The sequence below is a fragment of the Monodelphis domestica genome, chromosome 7, assembly GCF_027887165.1.
Source record: "Monodelphis domestica isolate mMonDom1 chromosome 7, mMonDom1.pri, whole genome shotgun sequence".
Classification (NCBI taxonomy): Eukaryota; Metazoa; Chordata; class Mammalia; order Didelphimorphia; family Didelphidae; genus Monodelphis; species Monodelphis domestica.
In genome coordinates, this window is record NC_077233.1 from 92,601,220 (window position 1) to 92,628,147 (window position 26,928).

The 26,928-nt window shown below is 36.7% G+C and overlaps 1 protein-coding gene across 1 annotated transcript in view; it reads right to left on the reverse strand.

Moving 5' to 3' along the window:
- Positions 1–5,260: 5,260 nt before the first annotated feature.
- ARIH2 (ariadne RBR E3 ubiquitin protein ligase 2) overlaps positions 5,261–26,928 on the reverse strand; it is a 66,682-nt gene continuing 45,014 nt past the window's right edge. The window contains exons 6-16 of the mRNA XM_056805089.1: positions 25,631–25,778; positions 24,556–24,677; positions 19,031–19,140; positions 16,525–16,642; positions 15,341–15,391; positions 15,225–15,246; positions 13,038–13,189; positions 11,499–11,642; positions 10,414–10,482; positions 9,504–9,587; positions 5,261–8,434 (exon numbers count right to left, since the gene is read on the reverse strand). Coding sequence (XP_056661067.1) covers positions 8,363–8,434; positions 9,504–9,587; positions 10,414–10,482; positions 11,499–11,642; positions 13,038–13,189; positions 15,225–15,246; positions 15,341–15,391; positions 16,525–16,642; positions 19,031–19,140; positions 24,556–24,677; positions 25,631–25,778 — 1,092 coding nt within the window. The 3' untranslated portion in view covers positions 5,261–8,362. The remainder of the gene's footprint in view (positions 8,435–9,503; positions 9,588–10,413; positions 10,483–11,498; positions 11,643–13,037; positions 13,190–15,224; positions 15,247–15,340; positions 15,392–16,524; positions 16,643–19,030; positions 19,141–24,555; positions 24,678–25,630; positions 25,779–26,928) is intronic.

A 26,928-nucleotide genomic window follows, 5' to 3' on the forward strand; every position in this document is an offset into this window, starting at 1 on the left:
TTAGCCTCCCCTGCCCCATGGTTGCTAAGGAGATAGGGCAGCCCTGAAGATGCTACAGAGCACTCCCTCCTCCCTCGGTCCTTCTCCTCACCTTCGCATTAGTTACTAGGAGACCGTGTGGAGGCAGAGGATGCGGCTGAGGCTCTGGAGGAAGGCTGCCTGTGGGGTAGGAACAGGCTTGTTTATCCCCAGGGCTTATGTTTAGTAAGACAAAGGGATCTCATTGGCTTCGGGAACAAATATTAAACGATATATAAAAAATATTTAGTACATAAAGTATTCATTTAATAAATGCTTATTCTTTCCCCTAGCCTCTTCTTCCTGGATGAGAAAATTCCCTCTACTGATTCAGTCTCCAGGAAAGTTTTAGAGTTGCCCAAATACAACAATTTCTTGGTTTTGAGGCAGGTTCTACCATTTAATTTCAAAATTAATAAAATTTTCATTCATTCATAGTTCCTTACACACATATCCTTTTGCTGATGTCCCACTCTTCCTTTGCTCTTCATCACTCAATTCAGGTGCTGACTCTCCAAAACCTTCCTAGATTCCCTCACTCCCTCGCTCCCACCAGGCATGTTGCCTGGTCTTCTCCTTTGTACTTAAAATCTTTTTTTTAATTTTTATTTGGATTGTTTATTTGAATAACAAATTTCTATGTAAGTTTTCTGAAGTTATGTAATTTATATTGTTTCCCTCCCTTCTTTCTCCTCCCCCCCCCCCCTTTCCTGGAGCTGACAAGCAATTCAATCTGGGTCATACATGTTTTACTTGTACTTGATCCATGTTTTCTAATTATCATGTTATTATATGTTAGTTATTTGTATAGCTCTCCTACCACCCCAGCAGACAGTATGTTCTATGTTTATCTTTGCATGGCTAGCACTGAGCATAGGGCCTTGTACACAATATTTAATCTTGGTTAAATTTAATTGTACTCTCTGAAACTGGTCCAATTTTAGGAGGATTGAGGCAGATGGGAAGATGTAAGGAAAGTTGGTAATGATTGAAGTGAGGAATGTCAGTTAAGATCATGAAAGTAGTTCACAGCCATGGAGGGCTAAAGTAAAAAAGGTCACAGGAGATGAAGGTAAAAAAACAAAACAAAACAAAACAAACAAAAAACATTTTTTAAGGCATCTACTTTGGGTCAGGCACTGTGCTAGGCACTTTATATTCTCATTTGATCTTCCAAACAAGACTGTGAAGGAAGTGCTATCATTATCCCAATTTTATAGTTTCAGAAATAGGCAGTTGGTTTAGTCCAGTTAGTGTCTAAGGCTGGATTTGAATTCAAGTCTTCCTGATTCCAGGCTCAGATCTCTATCCCTTGTGCCATTGAGGTTGATGAACTGGGAGGCCAAGATGTCTGGAGGACCATAAATATATATACAGTATATAATTCTTCAAGTATGACATGTACAAGATTTAAGTCAGAGAGGAAAACTAAGCCAGGTATTGAATTATTTGAGAGTGTCACCTGGCAGTTGGTAATTGAAAGCATCATGGACCTAATATCAAAAGATGGGAGTGACCCTTAAATGAGGAGTTTCAGATGTAGTAGTGGAGGAAATGTATGTTTCTATGATTTGTTCTTTTTTTATTCCAGTATTATTTTTTCCCAATTACATGTGAAAACAATTTTAATTCTCTCCCTCCTCTTCTCATCACCCCCTCCCGATCTAACTCTATAACTATATGTATAATTGATCTAATTATACTTTTGAGATCATGCAAAAAATTCCTTATTAGTCATGTTGTATAAGATGACAAAAAAAACCCCCACAAATAAAGTGAAAATGGTATGTCTCAATCTGTAGTCATACTCTATCAATTTGTTTTCTCTGGAGGTGAACAGAATTTTGCATCATGGAATTTTATTCGATGATTATATTGCTGAGAATACCTCAGCTACTCACAGTTGATCATCAGACAATATTGCTGTCACTGTGTACAATGCTCTCCTGGTTCTTCTGATCACTTCACTTTGGATCAGCTCATGTAAATCTTTCCAGGGTTTTCTGAAATCATTCTGCTTGTCATATCTTCTAGCAAAATAGTATTGCATCACAACTTGTCAAGACATTCCCCAATGGATAGATATTCTCTCAATTTCTAACTCTCTGCAACCACAAAAAGAGCTGCTAACAGTTTTACAAATAGGTCCTTTTACTTTTTTTTTTATCCTTTACTGGATCAAAAGGTATGCATAGTATTATTGTAGGGCACAGTTCCAAATTGCTCTCCAGAATGGTTGGATCATTTCACAAGTCCACCAACAGTACATTAGTGTCCCAAATTTCCCATAACAATTATTTTCCTTTTCTATAATAAAATTAGTCAATCTGATAGGTGGTACCTCAGAGTTGTTTTACTTTGCATATCTCTGATCATCAGTAACTTAGAGCATTATTTATATGAGCATAAAAAGGTTTGATTTTCATTTTGAAAACTGTTATATCCTTTGACCATTTTTCTTTTTTAACTTAGAATATTTTTCCATGGTTACATGATTCATGATTTCCCCACCCTCCTATTCTATTCCCCCTCCTGGAGCTGAAAAGCAATTCCACTGGGTTATACATGTATCATTGTTCAAAACCCATTTCCATGTTATTCATGTTTGTAGTAGTGATCTTTTAACATTAAAACCCTAATCATATCCCCATCAAACCATGTGATTGATGTTTTTTCTTCTGCATTTCTGTTCCCACAGTTCTTTCTCTGGATGTGGGTAGCATTCTTTCTAATAAGTTCCTCTGGATTGCTTTGACCATTTTTTTAAAACTGGGAAATGACTTCTTAAAATTTGACTCAATTATATGAGGCTTTCTTCTATCAGACATACTTTGCTCTAATCCCCCCACCCCCATTTTCTGCTTTCCTTCTAATCTTGGCTATATTGATTTTAAAATTAATACAATCAAAATTTTTTTATTTTAGATTTTGTAATGCTTTCCATCAGTTATAAATTCTTGCCTTAGCCATAGATTTGGCAGGTAAACTATTGTATATTCCCCTAATTTGCTTATATCATTCTTCATATCCAAATCAGGTACCCATTTTGACCATATCTTGTAGGCTGCGAGACCTTGGTCTATACTTCATTTCTGTCTTACTGTTTTCTAATTTTCCCAGTAGTTTTCACATAACTGAGTTCTTCCAAAAGCTTATACTTTGGGATTTATCAAACACTAGATTACTATGTTCATTTATTAGCATGTGCTAAGTTCTTAATCTATTCCACTGATCCATCACTCCATTTCTTAGCCAGTACCAAATTGCTTAATATATAATGCAGTTCAAAATCTGGTATGGCTATTTCACACTTTTTTTTTCATAAATTCCTTTGATATTCTTGACCTTTTATTCTTCCAGATGAACTTTTTTCTAGATCTATGGAATATTTTTTTTGGTAATTTGATTGGTATTTCACTGAATAAGTCAATTATTTTAGGCATACTTGTCATTTTTATCATATTGGCTCAGTCTAATCCATGAAATATTATTTAGATCTCATCGTGGGAGAAGTGTTTTGTAATTATGTTCATATAGTTCCTAAGTTTGTCTCAGCAGGGAGACCCCCCCCCCCCATTTTATATTGCCTATGGTTATTTTAAATGAAATTTCTCTATCTCTTGCTGCTGAACTTTATTGGTAATATATAGCAATGCTAATGATTTATATGATTTCTTTCATATCCTGAAACTTTGCTGTTTATTTCAACTAAATTTTTATCTCCATTATATCATCTGCAAAGAGTGATAGTTTTGCTTCTTCCATGTATATAACTGAAAATCTGTTACTCTAAAAAAGAACTACATTTCCTAAGAGCCCACTGACTTCCTGTCATTACATACTTCCTATAGGCAGGGTATATTAGGCAAGGACTGGAAGGGTCCCACCTCTTTACTTCTGGTCCAGTGCTTGATGGTGGTAAGGCGGGTGTTTGAACTGGCTGATCAGCCATGGGTATATAGTTTTTATTTTGTACCCTCTTTATTCCTTGACTTCTAATAGCATTTAATAAACCTTCTAAACTATAATATTTTATTATTAGAGATTTAATTTTTAAACTTGCCTACTATGATTTGTTCTTTGACCCACTTGTTCTTTAGGATTAGTTGCCCAACTTAGGGAAACCCCAGAAATCAAACAAGCCATGAATTGTTTACACAGCTCATTCACTATTCTAATCACTGTCCCCATGACTAATTTGGGAGTCATACTATGATGCTCCACTAGATCTTAAAAATGGGAATCAAACACAAAATATCCTCGTCTCCAGATTGATTAGGAACAAGGGACCATTTGAAATAGAGGCTCTCATGGGAATCTTTTCCTGCATGGCAGAAAGGATGCTTGCTTTGGGAAGTGAGGAAACACTCAGACACTTTATACTTGTGTGAACACAGTCATGGTATTAAACCTAAGCCTCAATTTCCTCATCTATAAAAAGGGAATAATAAGAATACCATGTCTCCATAATGTCCGTGTTGTTGCTCCAAGTTATAGTTACTTGCCTTTATGTATTTCCCTTGATTTTGTTTCCTTAATGACTAGCACTATCTATCTTCTTAACTTGTATCTAAGTGCAATTCCTGGCACATAGTAGGTACTTGATAAATGCTGGCTAATTAACCCAGACTTCTAAAGTTTCATCAGCATAGGCAAATCTTAGATGACAGTGGAGTACAGGTTTTGCAGGTTCTATCAAGCTAAAAGGCTATAGGAAGGAGCCCTTCTACAAACCCCTGTTTTCCAAGATGTGCAATTAAATTAGGACAGGCTCATTACCAACTTGGCCACAGGGTGATTAAATGTTTGGCCATAGCTATTTATAAAGACCATTCACTATGGCTTAGAGGAGCTACATGAGTCAGTGGAGAAAATATTCACACTGGTGAAATTTTGGCTTATTAAAAAGTACTGATCCATCTACCTCTGAGTTGTGAAAAGTGATTTATAACCCTTAGGGTATTCTCTTAAGGGAATAGATAAATAAGCAAAATATTGTGGGTAGCAGAAACCTAGAGAGATGACGTTGATTCATGCTAAATCCTTAAATGGGTAGATAGGTAAGGTGTTACATGTAGAGTTTGGTGGTGGGGGTGGGGTTCACAGGTAGCTGTTACACCTCTTGCATTGAGGTCCAACAGGCTATTAGGAATTTTAGAACATGAGCTGCTTATATAACAAGAACTGTTAAAACACAGGATTCTTTAGACACCACTTAAAAGAATGACTCCACACACAAGCCTTTTAAAATTAGAAATTTACAATTTATTTTGAATAAACCACTAGAATTCTGGGAAACATTTAAGAGCGGAGTATACTGCCCCAATTCATCTTTTCTTTCTAAAGGAAAATCAAGAGATGGGGCCATTTAATGAGAAAATGTCCTGCCCTTCCTCCTTTTCTATCTCATGCAAAGCAGAGAAAGTCTGCCAGATTCTCCCAGCTTTCTAGACTGCTGGAAAACTTAAGTGACAGCCAGCTAAGGTCTAGAACAAGCCTCAATGAGAAGAAAATACATTCTGTCAAGCACTTGATTCAAAGTCGTAAGGGCTCAAAGCTGTGATTATGGTACAGAAACCCCTTGTGGCTCCAGCATCAGTGCAAAAGCAATTTGTGTATATTTGTGTGTGTGCATGCACACACGCATGTATGTGCACGATTTCGTGCCCCAGGAGCAGCAGTCATGCAGTTTAGAGAAACTCCTTGGTGCTGCCTACAATGTCAAGGGTATGTGACAGCCAGTGAATTGTATGAGCAAAGCTACAACCAAAAGCTCTAGAAGCAAAGCTGGGACCCATTTGGCCCTTCTGGTGCCACAAAAACAAAACAAAACAAAAAAGACATCACAAAAAGGAGAAGGTTCCAAACACTGGAATCCTCAATGTGAGGAAAATGAGGCACCCACCCCCTTTCTGTTCTCAGAAGGAACACTCTTCCTATTTACAATTAGCTTATGAATGTGGTGTCTAAATTGATTTTTCACTGCCCTTCACTCTTCCATAACTGCCTGTCCTCTTCCCCAGAAAGCAGGGCTTTGCTTTTCAAAGAAAGGAATGGGGGAAGGGCTCATGGGTCAACCCCACCCAACAATGACCCCTCCACTGTCACAGATGACTCTTAGGTGGAATTAGTTTCACAGTTTATACAGCACCCAGGAAGTAAATGAACAATTAACTGGGTGTTGGAAAGTGAAAATGGTTGTAAGATTCAAAGGAATTCTCCAAGTCCTTTACAATCTCCCTAAAATCCTATCTCTACCCCTGGGTGGCCAAGCAGCAGAGAACAGAAGAATTCATTCTGAAATTCTTAGGTACTGAGATTAAGTACAGAGATAAAAGTTCAGCCATGTCTCCCAGAAGAAAGTCCTGTCCCAACCCAGAGCACAGCTGAATGCATCAACCTCTGGAGATAAAAGACATCAGAAGCCTTCATAGAAATGTTGTTAAGTATCTTAGATCTGCCCTCTCAATGGCTTCCAAATATAGGCCCAAAAGTATTGTAGGCCTATCACATCAAAGGCTTATGGACCAGTACTACAGAAATGGAAGCCTACAACTTTTATGCACTTTGAGACTGGGAAAAACCATAAAGTAGGCATCAAATGCCTTCCAGAATCTCAAGGAAAACTGATGTTTAAGGAAGTTATTTCAAAAGAAGAGTGAACAAAAGTAAAAGTTCCAATCAAAGTGAAAGTGGAGTCTTCTGGAGTAGCCAACAACAGTGAGCTAGAACTCCCAGAATTAATGTAGGTTACAAATAAGAATGTATTCAAGCCCCCTGCTATGTGCAAAGACAAGAAGGGACTTCTTGATTAACATTAATACTATAATGGCACAGCTCTATCTGGAGAGAAGGGGCCAATGGGCAGAGACCATTTCCACTCAGTTCATGGTGATTCCAACAAATACAGTACCTTTTCCACTTTTTCAACTGTACAACAGGAGGGTCACCATTTAAGATTAATACTGTACTCATGGATAGGTTCCCCAACTTCATATTAAGGAAAGCAATAAGATATTACTTTTCTTTCAGAGGCCTCAAAATCAGATTTCTTGGGGGGGATACTCAGGAGTCTGATATAGTCTGAAAGACTACAAATGAGTCATTTCTTTATGTTTGTGTTCTCATTACTGCTATCCTGAGAGTTAAACTTTTAAAAATTTTCTCTTCACTGTTTCTTGACCACTAAAATTGCCATGGATCCCCTATACCAAGTGCATATAACTGGTCATTGCTGCCCAGCTGTATCTTTTCTCAGGACTCAATTTACCATCCTTCCCCCTTCTAGAGTGCAAGGAGAAAGCAATCCAGATACTTAAAATCCTGGTGAGAAACCATGAAGGTGTTTCTTCACTATGGGGGAGGATCCTCACATGCCCCTGTACCAGTTTGCCAAATGCCAAAGAAGACTCATCATTACAAAGAAAGATGTAACTAACTACAGGGGTGGGGTAGGTATGAAGAAAAAGTCTCAAATTGATAAGGTTCAGAAAAATGGTTAGAAGATGGATTAAAAAAACTACCCCTATAAGCAGCATAATGGGGCATATCAAGAAAAATCCAATTTGGTAAAATATCTCAGGATTCAGGGCAATGAATACGCTTCAACTTGGCTCTCCTGCATTTTGAATTCAGAATTTGGTGAGATTCCCCCAGCAGCTAGTGTAGGAAGAAGGGTTGCTGAATGAATAGCTGACATGACCCAGCTTACAATGATCCCAGGCTCCTCTCCAGCAGAAGCTCCTGGAAGAGGTTGGCTGTTCTCTTCCCTGGGCAATTATAGCTGCTGCCAAGCATATCTGAGCAGGAAAAGGGCAGGCAATCCCAAGAAGGCCAATGTGACATTTTATAAAGCTCAGCGCAAAAATGGTGTGGGTGGGGAGCAAATGTGACTTTTTCTAAGCAGAACATCTAAAGGAAAAAAACACTCCAATGCCAATTTATTTTTTTTTAAAGGGTTCTGTGTTATTCTAGGGTTTTTTTTTGTTTTGTTTTGTTTTGTATAATTTTACAACCTTTGAAAATTACAGAAGTTGTAATGATCTAATACTATTAACAGCCATTCAGAAAAACTTTCCCTCCCTCCCAATAACCATCCAGGGGGAATTTAAAAAAGTCTCATAAAGATGCCAATTCAATATGGCTTCTACCCTGGCACAAACAAAAGCGGAAAGATGAGAAGAAAACTGAAAGTGACTAAAATGGGAGAGCTTGCAGGGGCTGGGGCGTTGTCCTTGGTTTGTGCTCTCCAGAGGCAGTGCCCATTCCATGCAATGGCGCTGCTGACTGCCTTGTTTTCTCAATCCTCTCTCCCCTCTCACCCTGTAGCCTTCTGTGGCCTGTTTTATGTGTCATGGAAATCTTTCAGCAGGGTCCTTCTTCGCTGCTCAGCTATGTGCATCTGATTTTCCAAGTCCTGAAAAATAAGATCAAACTAGCTTTTGTGTCTTTCCCTGAGACAGAATTAATTAAGGCCATGGCACTAAAAAGGACCCCAGATATCAGCTGAGGACAAAACACACCCTTCTTTAACATCCCAGAGTCAAACTGCCATCCATCCAGTATCTGTTTGAAGACCATCAGTTCTGGGAGACCCTCCCTCTTGCAGTAGCTATTTTTACTGTTAAATCTAAAAAAAATTTCAGTTCCAAATTTTCTCCCTCCTCCAGCACCTCCCTTACCCACTGAAAAAGTGAATAACATTAAACATACAAAATCACGCAAAAATCATTTCAATATTAGCCATGTTGCAAAAACAAAACAAAATAAAGTAGAAAAAAAATTGCCCTCAGCGTTCAGAACAATTCTAATTGTAAGAAGTTTTTTATACTGAGTCAAAATCTGTTGCTGCAACAGCTATCCACTTACTCCTAATTCTGTCCTCTGAAACTAAATATAAGCAGAAGATTCTATATGGGGGCCCTTCAAATATCTGAAATCAAATCAGGACAAATAATTGAAGGGCCCCTGTGTAGAATCCTCCTGAGTTTCCTTTTCTCTGGGCTAAACATTCAGTGCAACAAAAATTTAAAAACCACTGATTCATTCTGTTAATGACTGGATACAATACAAAGGGAAATACGAGATCATTTTTGGTCACAAGGAGCTATATAATCCATGTCTCCCCTGAAAGCCAAGTTGTCCAATCCTTCCTCCAGGATGGTGCCCTGAATGGAGCCCTTGCTCCAGGACCAAGGGCTTTACTGACAACATGCTTCTTCTGAGGGAGACTTCTGGTTAGGTTAATTTTCAGGTACCCATGTCATGGTGTAGACTCATGAAGCTTATAGATCACTAAAATGCCCACATCTTTCTCACTGTAGCTATCTTCTATTCACAAAGCTCAACTCTGTACCTTTCATCTTTCAATTAAGTCCACTATTCTAAATTAAGATTCTGGTGGTCTCCTCTAGTATTGGCGCCAACTCTTATTGGATTTCTACTCCAATGAGATCAGGGCACTCAACAGAAGAAGAGTTACTTACCCCTCTGTCATAACTATCTGCTCGCTCCACTTTCCATGAAAGGTTCTCAATTTCTGCCTCCAGCTGGGCCTGCTGATACTCAAACTATAGCAACAACACAACAGAGGTTGAATAGCAAAGAAAATCAAAGAAAATCTAGAACAAGGATCTAAGTGAGTAGCAAATGTAATAAGTCACAACATGTACTTTAGAGTCCAATGTTATTAAGAATTTTACTGATCAGTCCAAATAAATATATTAATATTTTTGAAGTCCAAAAATTTTATCTGGAATGTTCCAATATCTCCTTCATACCTCTATAAAACATACACATACATACATATATGTGTGCAACTTCTAAGTACAATAGTAGCAGAAAAATGTAAGAAAGATTTAAAGCCTGTTACTCAGAATAATAGAAGTTCTTCAAAGATAAGCTCAAATGTTCCTATCTCAGTGGGAGGAAGTTTGTGCTATGCCATCAGGACTGTTGTCACAATCATCTAAGTTTCTACTGTTATTCTTCTAAGAGAAACAGTTGTTGGGGAAAGGAGTTGAGAAGCAGCTATGATTTAGGGCAATATCAATCAGGTGTCCTCCTTTAACATAAGTCCTAACTAATCAGGAAGCTTAAGGTTCCTCCTGGCCAGAGACTCAAACTCTTCAAGGAGCTTAGTAGGTTCAGTGCATTACTAGAAATATTAATGATTCCCAAATAGGACTCAATCAAATCCCAAGGAGTTTTTCTGGTTAAAATACAAAGTTAAAAAAAAAATCAATCACAGCAAAGTAATCAGTTAATTATATATTCAATTTTTCGTCTAAATTACTCAAGAGCCAGTTATATATTAACACGGAATCGTCTCCAGAAAACATGGAGAGAAATGAGCGTATCCTGACTAGAATAAAAAAATGAGTAGAATCCCCTTACCAACTTCTTCCTAGGTCCAGACTCCATGTAGTATGCATATGGATACGTGTACTGTAGGGTATAACGACACTGTAATAAAAAAAATTTTTTTTTCTTTTTAAAGATAGTCTACATGATCACTTTTGATCTGTTTGATTCCTATTCTACTTCTCTAGTCTTTAAACAACTGATAAAAATTAGCTTGGATCATCAGGCACAGCATCTTAAAGAAATCGGGTCAAATGAAAAAAATTTTTCTAATAATAATAATACAGAATGAATTTCCTTGGTCCCACAAGTCCCATCAGTAGTGTAGGGTCATAACCCAGACCCTACACCTAAAGGAGTCTTCACATTGAGGCTTAAAAGGTCACTGCCAACTTTGGAGCCAGCCCTGTAGATGGTAAAGATCCTCTCCAGTTCCTGGTTGACCCTTGGATGGTAGAGACACAGATCATTACCAGGTCGGAACCCAAATTCCTTCTAGCTTGGCAGGGCCTGTTACAAGATTACATTTTGACAAAACATTTGAAAACCCAGAATCTCCTCCACACCTCAATGAAGCACTGGAGAATTTAGTTCAAAGGGGGGGAAAATATTTTGGGAAAATCAAAATTTAAACAAAGTGCATCTATACTACATAACTATCAAGATGGACCAATCTCAATAATACAAAATGTGGCTCCAAATAGTCATGAGGTACCTAGGGAAAAAAATGGGAGTGGAGAGAGTTTTGAGATAGGGGTTGAGTGTGCCCCAAATTCCCTTGCTACTACAGTACTTTAAAGAGTTTGTATCATACAATGTAATACTACATTATGACCTATCTCCTAATTTATTTAATGGACAGCTATTAAGTTATTTTATGTCTCCTTAAATATCTTAAGCTTATTGAAGGCAGAGATATAATTCAATTTAACATATTATTTGTAGGGCTTTTTTCTGAATGTCATATATCTGTTAATGGCTATTCTATGTGGGAGGATTTGAGCATTTTAGGAGGCTAACAAAAATTTCTGTCTCTCCAGGAAGCTTTTATGCAGAGCTCTTTTCTTCTGCTGCCTGGCACCAAGACCTGGGGTCAGCCAAGGCAGCAGCAGCCTCACCTTGGCTAGGAGCTTAGCAGCATTCTGCAGGTACTGCCAATCGATCCAGGTCCCCAGATTGTTCATCACTCTTTCCTGGATCTTCTCATGAATTCTCTGGTACGTCTGTGCTTCTAGTTGTAAGCTCTTATTGTGATTTTCCCACTGTAGCAGGGATAGAGGGAAGAGGAGGATGGAGGACTTTTGGGGGGAAGGGAGGAGAACAGATGGACTATGGGAAAAGGGGCAAATAGATGTCAAAGGAGGCAAGGAACACTATAGTGGCAACCAACAAAATAGTTGGAATAAGGTACTGCCACAATGAAATAAGAACGCCCTTTCCTGCTCCTATACCTGAAGCAGTGTGGGCTTTATGTGCTTATGAGGAGAGGTATTGCTGAAAAACCATGTAGCTTCACTTATTAATAATAAAGGGAACTTCAATTTTTTACCTACTAGAAAAAAAGGTATTTGATGAATTTTTGTTCAATATACAAAGTACTTCATATTTTAAGTAGGTATGTATGAGGAAGAAACAAAATTTGTTTGTAAGCAAGTATTTAGGGAACACTGGAACTTGGGAAGTAGCCTTAGAGCTTATCTAGGCCCGCTCCAGTTTTTTAAATAGGAAACCAAGATCCTAAGAGCTTAGGATTCAGAGCTGAAAGGGACCTAGAATCATCTAGACTCTGAAGGTTAAGTATTTGCCTAACTGTACACAGCTAGTTTTGACTTTCTTGGGTCTGGACTAGAGAAAGGGGAATATTAGAATGCCACTGATTGGAGAGATTAAGAGTCACACATTAGAGTTAAAAAGAATTTAAGAGATTATTTAGTCCAGCCCTTAATAAAACAGCAATGGAAATAAATGATGGACCAGAGATGCAGTGACATGCCCAATGTTACAAAGGGACTTAAGTGGCAAAACTGGAATGGGGATCCAGGATCTGACTTCAAATCCAGTGTTCTTTCAACTACTGATATGCCACAGTACTTTCACTACAAAGGCAAGTAGTGACATTTTCTTTTTGCGCAATTGAAAAATTCAATTTATCAGCCAACAACAAATTCCAATTTTACTCCCCAACATTTTTTCAAATCCATGGCCAAGAAAGATAAGAGATCAAAGATAAAGATGGAAGGAGACACATTATTATGGCATAAGACATGATTAGTATTCCTACTATGTTTCTTGAAAATCAGCATCCTGGCTGATGTCAAATATTTTTGGGTAAAGTTCTCTAGGATCTCTGTTGCTGTAGATCATCCATCATGTGCTTCCCAGAATGTCACTTGAAAGCTCAACAGAGGGCAATGTCTGGCCATAAGAAATGTTACTCTTGCTGCTCTTATAAACCAGAGACCAGGAAATTATGGAAGCGTCTTCTAAAGTCAACACTAACCCTAACAGTTTGGCACTAGTTCTCCATCACAAATTGAAATTCTAGAAGTTCCCACATCTCTATGAATTCTTCAATCCTGCCAGCATCCAGCTTAACCATTGCTGGCAAATCAAAGGAAACTAAACTCATGGCTCTGGGTCAGTGAGAGGCCTCCTACCCTCTCAAAGTAGAACAAGTACTTCTTAAGGGCCTCCCTCGCCTGGGCCTGCTGACTCTGGTTTACAATATCAGGATTTTCTTTGTACCGACTGCACTCGTAGTATTCGCTGCCATGGGTCTTCCAGTCTCCTAGACACATCCAGCAGAAATCTGCACAGAACAGTAAAGAACAAGTCAATCACAGCAGCGAAGAAACCACTCCTTTCAACAATGCCCTTGGCAAAGGCCCAAGATTTGGGAAGCAAAGTTAAGGCAAAGCCACTCTGCTTAGGTTAGATTTCTGGGCAGTGTTTCCCAATGGGCAGACTCAATACACCTCAGGGAGCTATTTGGTAGACAATGTCTCTCTGTTCATCCTTATTATTCACTTAGTACAGAGGGTTAGTAAAACAGTAAAAGAAATACTTCACTTCTGCTATGGACAGGCTGTCTACTGAGACAATAAACTGTAATAGCCTGCATGACACCTATATTTACAGTAGAGACAAGACCTGTCATATACCATCACATTCTTTCTCCAGGAAATGGCTGAGAGCTACCTGGTTATCACCCTAATAAAACCCCTTCTACAGAAACCATTAGGCCATTCTCCTCTTTTTCCCTTTCCATACATATAATCAAGACATCTAAAACACATCTAGAACAAGATATTTTAGTAGTGCCTACACATAATAGCTGCTTAATAAGTGTTAAATGACTGAATGACCTATCAATAGTTCTGAAGTAGAAAACAAGACAAAAAAAGAGAGGTGAAAGAAAGAGCTTTTTTAAGAAGGACAAGTTACCCAATGGGCAATTTCATGAATAAGCTGGAATTTATTTCCATTTGGGAAAGAACCAAGATGGAAAGTGCAGAATCCCTTAGAGATGTTATTTCTCAGTCCATGAATTTCAGGTTAAGACAGAACCAATAAAATAAACAGCTATCTTCCTCTTTCCCAACAAACACTACTAAAAGCCTGTCATTTTGAAGGAGGAAATGAAGGGACAAAACTGATCATGTGAGAAATCCATTTGAACTTATTTCCCAAAGGGAGTTATATTCTTCCATCTAAGATGAAAGAGATGACAGGAAGAAGAAAGAGCAAATCAAAAAGTATGTTCTACATAACTTGTTCTTGAGAGTAGACAGTCATTTCCCAATCGAAAAGTTACATATAACAACCCCCCTTTTAAGTAAAAAAAATTTTTTTAATCAATGCTATAAAGAAATTAAGCAAGCTCAATATTAAGCAAAAATTCTCTGAAGCAGAGACAGTAAAATGACTAGACTGCATTTAAACCACAGGATTAGGAAATGATTTTCTAGGCAATCTAGCCTAACTTCTGAATTTTACTGATGTACAAAATGAGACCCAGAGAGATGACCCAAGTTGTCAAAGTCACAGAGGTAGTAAACATTGCTATAGGTGTGATCTGAATCAAACCCCGACTCCAGGACTTCTATTTTGTCACACTTTTTCATAAATCAGTGATATTCAGCAACAATTATGGAGAGAGAAGAATGTGAGCTTCAATTGAGAGGAAGTTCAAACTAAAGTTAAAAAACAAAACAAAACAACCAATTTTAAAGCAAAAAGATGGCACAAGTATCCTATCTTTTCAATGATAATGAGATTCATGGCACTCATTGATACCAAATAGGTATCCCCTTCTCCCGACATGAACTGCTGGCCTTGAATTACTTTGTGGGCTGAGATGAAGCACCCACATCCGCATCTTACACAGAAGAAGGTAGAGGCCCAGAACAAGGAAGTGACTTGCCTAAAACCATACAGAAACCCATGTCCTCTGATTTTTCCTACTACATTATATTTTAATATATCACTTACAGAAAGAACCAAAATGGAGTCAGTGATGGGCACTACTTTTCTGATACAAACCACTGAGAAGATACCTGCCAGCTATTATGGATGAGCCTCATGAAAAGAGAACCAATAAAATCAGACACCATAAAGAGAAACTGGTGTAGGATCACCTGGATAAAAACAGTGAAAGCTTAAATTTAGAGCAGCTTTGCACAGAAGTTCTTTCAAAAGGTCTCATGTGACTGATAGCTCCATAGTTTATTCATTTCCATATAAAAAATGCTTCACACTGGCAAACATGAAAATAAACACAAATACCAGAAACAATAGACACCGCCACCACAGGGCCCAGAGTGTGAGCTAAAGCCAGGACTTACCATGTTTACACTTAGAACATTGCTGAAAGAGAAGAAAAGGGGAGAGATTAACATGCATATTGATTAAAAGGTTTTACATTATCAGTGATAAGTGAATTATTAGCATTTCAGCTCACCATGTGATTGCAGCCTCCATTCTTCTCAATACAGATATTGCACTTGGGACACTGGGAAAACAGAATCGTTCCATTAGGTTCATTCGCTACCATATGCTGGTTTTAAGACAAATAACACAAAACTCTTGGCACCCATGCCCAGTGGCTAATGTGCAAGACTTCGGGGGAGGAAAATCTCACTTTAACGTGGTGGTTCAGTGGCTCAACAGGAGGTCACTGGTTCTGGAACAATAATTCCAAGGAAATGAGATTAGTATTCTTGGCTCTGACCCCCTCCCTCAAGCACTAGTTGATCTCCAGTAATTGTGCAATCTGTTAGTTAAACTGCTCAGATTAAGTTAAGGACTGAGTCAGCAGAAAGGCAAAATCAGTTCCCATAGGAATGTAAGAATTGCCTCAGAATCCTTGTCAATTTGACCAGAATCCTGCTTTCAGAAGTGTCCAATGGAATGAATAATATATCAAATGCTTTCCTGAACAGACCATCAATGCAACCCACTGTAAGAAAATCATTACAGAACTCAGCCTGCCATCTAAAATAAGTGAAACTATTGAGTTCCAAGTAAAAATTTATCACCTGTCTATACCATGTGAATGAGCTCATGGACAGATGAATGACACTGGGTTATTGACCATCCACAGGAAGAGTGACAAGTTTACAATATATCTATCTATACCTCCTGTCAAGTGGTCCTGGGAACTATACCATTGTCTTGAAAGAAAAATAGTAAAGAGGATCCCAACTTCTTCTGTAGCTATTTCATTTTGATTAGGACCATACCCCCACCCCAATGTTTTGATGGTTTCTTTCCTGTAAACCCACATCTATTAGGTGCTGGCTGGTCTGAGAAGAGAGAACCCTAAAACCCAATTCTTCATCATCAAGCCAGAATTACCTTCAGGGCACATTTACAAGTATGACATACTCAGTTTTACCACTTGTACTACCAGCCCTCCACTCCTGAACTCTCAAAGAGGATCACAAAACACAACCATGTAAAGAATGTCATTATTACACTTGACAAAAGAAGTTCCCTTCTCTTTTCAGAATACCAAATGAAAGCTGTAACATAACATACAAAAGGAGGGAGCTGGTGATCTTTCTGATAGTCACCAATGGCAAGGTTGGAGAGAGATAAGATAAAAAGCATCCCCAGGGAGCTGGTAGTCTAAACAGTCCTTACATCTTTAGTGTGAGCACTAATGTAGTTTGCTGTTTCAGAGTCGTCTGCACACTTTGTGAGCCATTTCCGGATTGTGGCGCAGTCTGTAGGGGCGTGATACATCTGACGACACTTGAAACTTAAAAATCAGAAAAGAAAGGCATTCAAATTTCAACAAGTTCAGTTTGTGCGCCAAGTCTTTAATCTCCCTTTTACCAACATCGGTAGTATTTGTCTGAGTTTTTCCAAAGGCACAGTTTTGTCCCTTCAAGGCCTCTGAGACCCTTGCTTATTCAATAATTCAAATATTTCTTGAACTCTTCAATCTGAACCCTCCTAATCTCAACCTTCTTTACAACTTAGAATTAATCAGCCATAACAATTAAAAGACACATTTTAGAGGTAGCTGTTTAGAAATCTTTCAACAGTGGTCCAACTGTGGTAGTTCACTTTAGTTACAAGATTACCCCAATCTTTGAGCCAATTCTACCTCTCAGACCCAAAATAAACACATTCTGATACATACTAGATTCATGAAGACTTTTTACTCTTTTTGATTTCTTACTGTGAATAAGAATCTTTGAACATGTGTTTGAATGAGGGTCTCAAGGGAAGAACGTATGTCATATAACAGAATCACGGAGAATAAAATAAAATGATTAGGCACATTAGGTGATCTTTAGGATCCCTTCTAGTTCAGACATTTTATGGCACGAAGAATTATTTTAAAATCTAGAAAAAGAACTTTGCAGCAGGGGTAACTAGGCAGCATAGTGGATAGGGTCCTAGTACTGAAATCAGGAGGACCTGGGTTTAAATCTGTCCTGAGACACTTCCCAGATGTATGACCCTGGTCAAGTCACTTAACTCCAATTGCTTAGCCCTTGCCACAACTCTGTCTTAGAATACTAAGACAGAAGGTAAGGATTTAAAAAAAGAAAAAAGAACTACGCATACAATTTTAAACAACATACAAAGTTATATTATAGTAATGAGTAAAGAAAGTATATTAGCACAGGTGTCTGAAATAAAAATAGATTCCAAAACCTTCATCTTAACCACGAAGAAGCTGAGTATATTAAAATCAATCTTCCCCTTCCAGTAAACAGTAGTATACATGATATATCACAAAGAGAGAAGGAAAACCTAAAATTATTTACTACCTAGAAAATTATTCTCCAAGCTTTTTTACACTTATTTCAAAAGAAAGTTGATTTGTTTGTTTTTTACAGAATATACAATAATTTATTTGTATAAGCGATCTAACATCTTGATAAAATGCAAAAGCAATTACATGAGACAAATTAAATATGAATTACTATTAAAATACCACAATGGTTTAGAAACATAAACCTGGAATCCAGAGAGAGATTTCATGCTCAAGTTAGCTTTATCTGTCCAAGGGTACCAACTCGCACTACTTAAATTTAGTTATACAAGGGAGGCTATATAGAAGCCATCCCCTATTCCAAGGATCTCAAAACCCCTTATATTCCCCATCCTAGTCATTCCTACTCCCCACCACAGATAGAAGTATATATAGATATCCTGGATTCAAATCTGACCTTTGTAGCTCTGTGGCCCCAGGTAAGTCATTTAACCCCCATTGCCTAGCCCTTACCACTCTTCTGCCTTGGAAACAATATATGGTATTAATTCTAAGACAGGAGGTAAGGTATTTTTTTTTTATAACCCTTACCTTCCGTCTTGGAGTCAATACTATGTATTGGCTCCAAGGCAGAAGAGTGGAGGTAAGGTATTTTTTAAAAAGTATATAACACATACAAACACACACATATAAGCCCCTGCCAAATCAAATAAAAATAAGAGCCTTGATTTTTCCTGACTTCCATTCTTGTAACAGCATTGCGATTATTCTTGCGGAAAAACCAACATGCCTAATCATAAAACAATTTTTTGAAATTGAAAGTAACAAGTGATAGTAAAGCTATTACCACCAATAATATTCCCAGGGTACCAAATCTTGGAAATGGGGATTTCATAACTGATACAAAACAGCTCAAAAGCATTGTGCGTTTTTTTCTTTCTTTTCTTAAAACAAAACCAAAAAACCAACATACATACCTTCTGTACATTTTTTAGCCAAGAACTGTTTCTAATATACAAAGAACAAACCTATGAAGAATTTAGATTTTTTCAAATGCATTAGTTTGCAAATTATCAAAAAAATAAACAACCTGTGACTACAGTTCTACTTACCAAATTTCAAGAAGCTGACTTAAGGCTCAGAAAGGCAAAAGCTTAGTACAAGTCCTTATATAAGACATAAAATCCATATAATAATCATCACTGGGCCTGCACTAACAGTCTGTCCCAGCACTCTTCTGCCATGACCTTTGTGAACTACTTCCTAGGGTTCAGTACATACTGCAAAGATCAAAACCAATTTTTTAAATTAAAAACTAAGAACCTTCCTACCCATTATTAGAAAGATGAAAACCGTAAGATTCAGGGAGGGGAAAGGCTCTGGAGACAGGTTAGGAAGACCCAGGAATACACATCTTACCAGAAAACCTCATTGCATCGATTGCACTGCACTCGTCGAGCCCTAGGCTCCTGTACCTGGATAACCATGGGGCAGTCTGCACCGGGACACAGCTGGAGCTGATAATGGCTCTAGGAACATACAAAAAAAAAAAGGTAGAGAGTTCTGAGGGAGGTGGGAGATCAACACACAACCACCTAGTTTCTATTAGTAAATGATGGGAGAAAGGAGTGTAACCATTACATAAAGAGATATTTTGTTAAATGTGTTTTAAACTTTCTAATTCTTTTAGCTAAATTGTATTAACATGAAAATATTAGGACAGGGATAGGTAGGGAGTTCCCCAGTGAGCATATCCCTTTACCAATGCAGATTGGCAGCTTGTATCAACTTCAAGTCTTCTTAGAGCTGCCTAAGAGATAAAGTGATTTTCTCTGATTCAGAGCCAATATATGTCAGATACAAGACATTAACTGAGATCTTCCAGGCTCTGAGGTCAGTTCTCTATCCATTACTTCACTTCCTTTTATCTGTCGCATTTCCTATAAATATCAATATTGTCAAAACCAGATATGAAGCAAGACCATAGTGACGTAAAAAAAACCAAAACTAGACAATAAAAAAAACAACAAAAAAGAGATTTAAAAATTCAACTTCAAAGAGGCCCTGAAAAAAATCTGGTTTCTTCCTTTTTTGCCTTTATTAATTTTTTTAAAATTCAATTTTATTTCATTTACAGTTGTGAAAGATTTTACTCCCCCCTTCCCCCTTTCTCTACCCACTGAGAAGACAAGAAAAGCACAAATAGTTATGCAAAACAAATTATGACATTAGCCACATCCAAAAAAAAAAGAAAGAAAAAGAAAAAGAAAAAGAAAGAAAAGAAAAGAGAAGAACATATGTTTCAGTCTGCACCGCAAGTCTATCAGCTCTCTATGTGGAGACGAATACATGTTACCATGAATCCTTTGGACCTGTAGTTGGTCTTTGTGTTACTCTACCTTTCAGCACTGACTGTTGTTAAAGCAGAGCTATTACTATGTATGAAGTCTTGGTTCTGCTCATTTCATTTTGCATCAGTTGATACAAGTTTTTCCAAGATTTTCTGAAACCATCACCTCCATCATTTCTTACAGCATAAAAGTATCTATCATATTTACATACCATAACTTGTTCAATCATTTGCATCCCCTCAGTTTACAATTTTTTGCTACCACAAAAAGAACTGCTATAAAATTTTTGTACATTCCTTCTTTTCTGGATATTATGGGGTACAAATCTAGTAGGGAATTGCTAAGGTATGCACAGTTAAATAGCTTTTGGGGCATAATGCCAAGTTGTTCTCCAGAATAGTTGGACTAATTCACAGCTCCATCAACATTAGTGATGCAAAGCATTAGTGAGCAAGAGAGAAATTCTATTTAAAATAACTCTAGACTACATAAAATACTCAGGATTCTCCTTAACAAGACAAACACAGGAATTATATGAACATAGAACACTTTTCACTAAAAAAAAGTCAGATCAAAATAGCTAGAAATATATTAATTGCTCATGAGTAGGCCAACAATTCTACCATATTTATTCACTACCATACCAATTAAATTACCAAAAATTATTTTATATAACTAGAAAAAACAACAAAATTTATCTAGAATAACAAAATTCCAAGAATATCAAGGGGATTAATGAAAAAAAAAATTGAAGGAAGGTGGCCTAGTAGTACTATATCTCAAACTGTACTATAAAGCAACAATCATCAAAAACAATTTGGTACTGGTTAAGAAATAAAATGGTAAATCAATGGAATAGATTAAATGTACAATATACAGGGGTAAATGACCATAGCAATCTAGTATTTGGTAAATCTAAAGATCCTAGCTTTGGGAATAAGAACTATTTAACAAAAACTGCTTGAAAAACTGGAAAACAGTAAAGCAGAAAGTAGATATAGACCCATATCTCACATATCCAAGAAAAGGTTAAAATGAGTATCTGATTTACACATAAAAGGGTGATATCATAAGTAAATTGGAAGAATAGTTTATCTGTCAGACCTATGAAAGAAAAATTTATTACCAAACAAGAGTTGGAGAACATTAAAATCTATAAAATGAATAATTTTGATATCAAATTAAAAGGCTTTTTTTACAAACAAAATAAATGTAACCAAAATTAGAAGGGAAAAAAACAAACTGGGAAAAAAATTTATAGTAAATTTCCCAGACAAATGCCTTATTTCTCAAATGTACAGAAAACCAAGTATAATTTATAAAAGCACAAGTCAATTCCCAATTGACAGTCAGCTGATCTTTCAGCTGAAGATAATCAAAGCTATCAAAATAATCATAAGAAAAAGTATTCTAAGTCACTCTTGATTACAGAAATGCAAATTTTAAAAACTCTAAGGTACTGCCTCATATCTATCAGATTGGACAATATGAAAGTAAAGGAAAATGATAAATGTTGGAAGAGACATGGAAAAATTGGGACACTAATGCATTGTTGATGGACCTATGAAATGACCCAACCATTCTGTAGGGCAATTTGGAACTATGCCCAAAGGGCTATAAAACTACATATAACCTTTGATCCAATAATTTAACTACTAGGTCTGTGTCCCAAAGAGATTTTTTAAAAAAAGTGAAAGGACCTACTTATACAAAAATATTTATAGCAGCTTTGTGTGGTGGCAAAGAGTTGGAAATTCTATCATCTGGGGGATGGCTGGACAAATTGTGGCATATAGAGAATTAGTAGTCTGATTTCAGAAAAACTTACATAAACAGATACAGAGTGAAGTGAGCAGAACCAGGAGAACATTATACACAGTAACAGCAAAACTGTATGATAATCAATTGTGAAAGAATTAGCTATTCTCAGCAACACAATGAACTAGGACATAGGAAAATTCCGAAGGACTTATGACAAAGAAGGCTATGAGAAAAAACTGTTAGAGATGGAATGCAGATCAAAGCATACTATTTTTTACTTTAGGTTAACTGTGTTTTTATTTTGGGGTTTTAATTTTATACAAATATTCTCTCACAACAATGACTAATATGGAAGTATGTTTTGCATGAAAATACATGTATAACCCAATTCAAATTGCTTACCATCTCTAAAAGGGGAGAAGGAAGAGAGGGGAAAAAATTTAGATCTTATTTCAGAAACCATGTGTTGAAAATTATTACTACATGTAATTGGGAAAATTATTTAAAATAAATAAAATGCTGAACAAAAACAAAAACAGTACATTAGTCTACCCATTTCCCCACATCTCCTCCAGCATTTTCTTTTTTCATTTTTGCCATCTTAGTCAACTTGATTGGATATGAGGTGGTACCCAAAAGTTGTTTTAATCATCATTTCTCTACTTATTAGTGATTTAGAACATTTTTTGTGCCCATTGATAGTTTGGATTTCTTTCTTTGGAAAAAAAAAAACAACCTATTCCTATCCTTTGATTACTTATCAATTGAAAATGGATATTTTTCTTACAAATTTGACTTAGTTCCCTATACATTTTAGAAATGAGACCACTATCAAAGAAACCTGCTGCAAAGATTTTCTCTCAGTTTCCTTCTAATTTTAGCTGCACTAGCTTGTTCAAAAACTTTTACATTTCTTGATAATTTTGATTACATTTTTACCTATTTTGTAATTTTTTGTTTGGTCATGAACTCTTCCCCTATCCAAAGACCTGACAGGATTTTTTTTTCCATATCCTAGTAATTTGCTTATGAACTTATTTGAAATGTCTCAGCATACAATGTAAGATGTTAATGTCTAGTTTCTGCCAGACTACTTTCCAGTTTTCCAAATATAGTACTTGCCTTAATAGCTAAAATCTTCGGGTTTATCAAATACTAGGCAATTGTACTTATGCACTTCTGTATAATAAGTCCCTAATTTGTTTCATGGATCAACCATTATTTCTTATTCAGCACAAATTGTTTTAGTGATTATAACTTTTTAGTATAGTTTGATATCTGGAACTGCTAAAATGCTCCCCATCCACTTTTTTGGTAATCTGGACCTTGTATTCCTCCACAGATGAATTTTGTTATTTTTTCCCAGCTCTTTAAAAGAATTCTTTGGTAGTTTGATTGATATAGCACCAAATAAATGAATTGGTTTAGTCAACTCATGAGAGATCAATACTTCTCCAATTATTTAAACCTGTCTTTATTTTTGCAAAGATTATTTTGCAATTGTGATCATCCAGTTCTTGGGCATATCTTGGCAGGTAAATGCAAGTATTTTATGCTATCTAGACTTATTTTAAATAGAATTTTTCTTTCTCTATTTCTTCCTGTTGGAATTTGTTGGTAACACACAGAAATAGTTGGTAACACACAGAAATACTGATGACTTATATGGGTTTATTTTATTTTTTTAATCTCTGCTGGATCCATTAATTATTCAGATTAGTTTCTTAGTTGACTTTCTGGGGAAGGGTTCTCTGAGTAAATCATCAAATCATCTGCAAAAAAAAAAGTTTTGTTTCCTCTTTGTCTATGCTTATCCTTTTAATTTCTTTTAATCTTATTGGATTTCTAGGTCATTATTAGGTCTGGCACAATTGTTAAGTTTTTGCTTAAGTAGATGTGTAGGAAATGGGATGCCTAATTTTATTCTGGCAACTCTATAGGATACAAGTCCTCCCACTGTACTTTCTAGCTCATTTAGGCAAATATGTTCTATATTGACATATAGTTATTGAGAAGTTATTATATTCTTGTGTATCTGTCCTTTATGCCTCTTAACTCCACAGCTCATAAGTTCTATAAAAATAAGGAGGGGCTAGGTCTTATTTTATTTTGTAGCTCCACCAATACAGTGCTTTGTCCATAATAAATGTTTATTAAATGCCAAATGAAAAAAAATTGGGAATCAGAAAATTAAAATTAAATTAAAATTAAAAAGTAATCCAGTTATTCAAGATGTAACTGGAGAGCACCAACATGAAGAAAATCATCAAAGGAGAAAACCAAAAAGGAGAACTGCATGTGTTCTATTGAAAAGTAAAGGAGACCTGGCTTTTATTCTAGTTGTGTGTCTCTCAATCTCTTTCAGATTTAGTTTCTGCATCTGTTTAAAATGTGCTACCTGATAGATGAAGCTATGTGAGGACAAAAATAATGGTAACTTGCCTTTGACCATAAGGCAGACAAGAAAAAGATCACAACCCTTGTCTTACAGACAAAAACTTCAAAGCTCAAAACCCAAGTGACTTGTTCTGAGTCACCCAGAGAATTGTTCTAAGTCCAAAAATGGCATAAATATGTCTCAAAAGTAGTAACAACGGTTATGGAAGAGAACTCAGGAATTTATGGGTAACAGAAACAAAAAATTATCAATAAACAGCAATGAGAAAGAATAATTCTTTGGAGAAAACCAGGAATGATAAAAAACTTTTGGGCTTAGTACCTCCTGATTCCAACTGGCTTCTCTCATAGTGTCCACTGTTCTAGCCCACAGTCAAAACTTTAAAGAAGTGGCAAAGGAAAGGAAAAAAGTGTCAAGATTGTTAAAAATAATACCTCCACATAGTCCCTGAAGAGGTAGCGCCTGTATTTGTCTTTCAACTCCTCACTGGGCAGCAAAGGAAACACAAAATCCTCTGGTGTTCTGAGAAGGCAGTCCTGGGCCATACAGGAGACTCCTAGGAAATACCAACATAGGCATATACATGAAAATTAAAGGTATGAACTTCCATGTAGTTTTTCTGTATCACAGGATGAATCAGTTTTCATGGGGAATAACACAAGATTAGCATTGAAAGACAACCTATTAGTTTGTTATCAATATAAGAATTTTCTCATGACCATAGCCAAAACCAAAAGGATAAAATTTTGTTGCCAAAATCGTGCAAATAGAAAATTTTTCAACATTACATAAACACCAGCACTCATGTTAAACATTTTTCAGGCATTATAAAATAAAAAGTATTGGCCCAACTGTAGCTAGCCTATACAACAAAATGAGAACTCTCTGAAAGAAAAAGGAAAAAAAAAGGAAAGACATACATGGAAAATAAATCAATTATAGGCAACACACAAGTTTTAGAGAAACTAGATTTGAGTAAGGGAAATGGTCTATATTTGGTCTAGTTTAGTTCAGCTCATAATCATGAACAGAATGAATTAAAAAAGAAACAACAGAAACCTTACCTTCTTTCTTAGAATCAATACTATGTATTGGTCCTAAGGCAGAAAAGCAGCAAAGGCTAGGCTTAAGTAACTTGCCCAGGGTCACATAGCTAGGAAATGCCTGAAGCCAGATTTGAACCTGGGACCTCCCATCTCTAGGCCTGGCTCACTCACTATCTACTGAGGCACCTAGATGCCCCTAGCAGAATGAAATTTTGACAATGGAATTAATTTTGTTTCAGTAACATGTAAGCCACATTAGAAGAAAAAGAACCAGTTATCAAGTAAGTTTAATTTACATACTACTTTAAAAGTAAAAGGAACATTCTCTTGGAATGGCAGTGATGATAAAAATATTTCAAACCACTTACAAAGGAAAATTCAACCCACTATCTACAAAACTCTCCCTAGTGTTTACAAGACAAAGGTTAATTCTAAATTTCAGTCCAAATGACAGTAAACTCACCAACTCCTACACCGTCTTTCACCAGCACTGTACAATGCTGCTCCCAACAGCTTCGGCAAAACTGGTGCTGACAAGCCAAAGAGAGTAAATTTTCCTTTCGGACAAACTGCATGCACACTGCACAGTGATGGGAGGAATGTACCATTACCTGGGAAAAGGCAATAACTAATTAGTCTACAAAATAGTTGCAGACATTCCTTACTGAAGATACATGATTGAATGTTAATAGACTTGAAATTCAATATCTTAGAACTTTACTCTTGTCACCTTCCTAAGTGAGGACAGGAAAGAATTATTTTAGGGACAAGTTAAGATAATCCAATTATTGTTTTGGTGTTCAAAAGTCAGAATAGCTATGGAATAATTTTGGTTAGCTTTGGCTGGTAACCTCAAAGCAAGTCATTGTTCTTCCATGTCCTATACAAAATAGGGATTGAATCGGTAAACATTACCCTAAATCAAAGCTGTAGCTTTATTCAAGACCTTATAGGCATCAGTAGTATTAGACAAACTTGACATTAAGAAAGACATAGTCCATAGTAGGGAACAAGACTTGGGAAATTCCTATTTCCTTTTGTTAGATTCCTCTAAGGTATCCTATCTTGGGTATGGCTTAGGCTACCTGTCATGCCTCTCTCCCTATCTCTTTAGCTGTGGGATTTGGGGCAAGTCATCTCACTTCTTAGGGCTTCAGCTTCCTAATGGGACAGGGGATGGGGGATGAGAGGCTCCCTCCAGGACTATGATCATATGAAATGAGAAGTTCCCTTATTGGTTTAAAGATTTTTTTGTCTTTGTCTGTTTTCTCTCTCCATTTAGAGTATAAAACTCAAGAATGCACAGAGAATATCTTTTGATTCTTTCAACTCACCATAACAAGCTGGTATAGTCTCTACATTCAGCAAGCATTAAAAGTCATCATAGGCTGACAGAGCTTCCTGTTAATTTCAAATTTCCACACAATTCCCAGAGCAGTTACACTTATATAAGAGAAGCTTTCTTCCTATGGAATTCAAACCCTTCCTATGCATCAATTTTCCTTCCTTGCATTTCAAAGTCTCAAGCTAGGAAGGACTAGGAAGTCTTGGTTCATGCATACCTGTTCCTCAGAGAAAGCATCAATGTAGTATGAAAAGCAGAAGATTTGGAATCAGAAAACTGGAGTTTGAATTCCACCTCTGTTTCTTGTATGACCACCAGCAAGTCATTTAACCTATTTTGGTCTCAGTTTCCTCAAATAAAAGAAGGATATTCTCAAAGTTTCCTTTTCAACTTTAAATCTGAGTTCCTTTGATTAC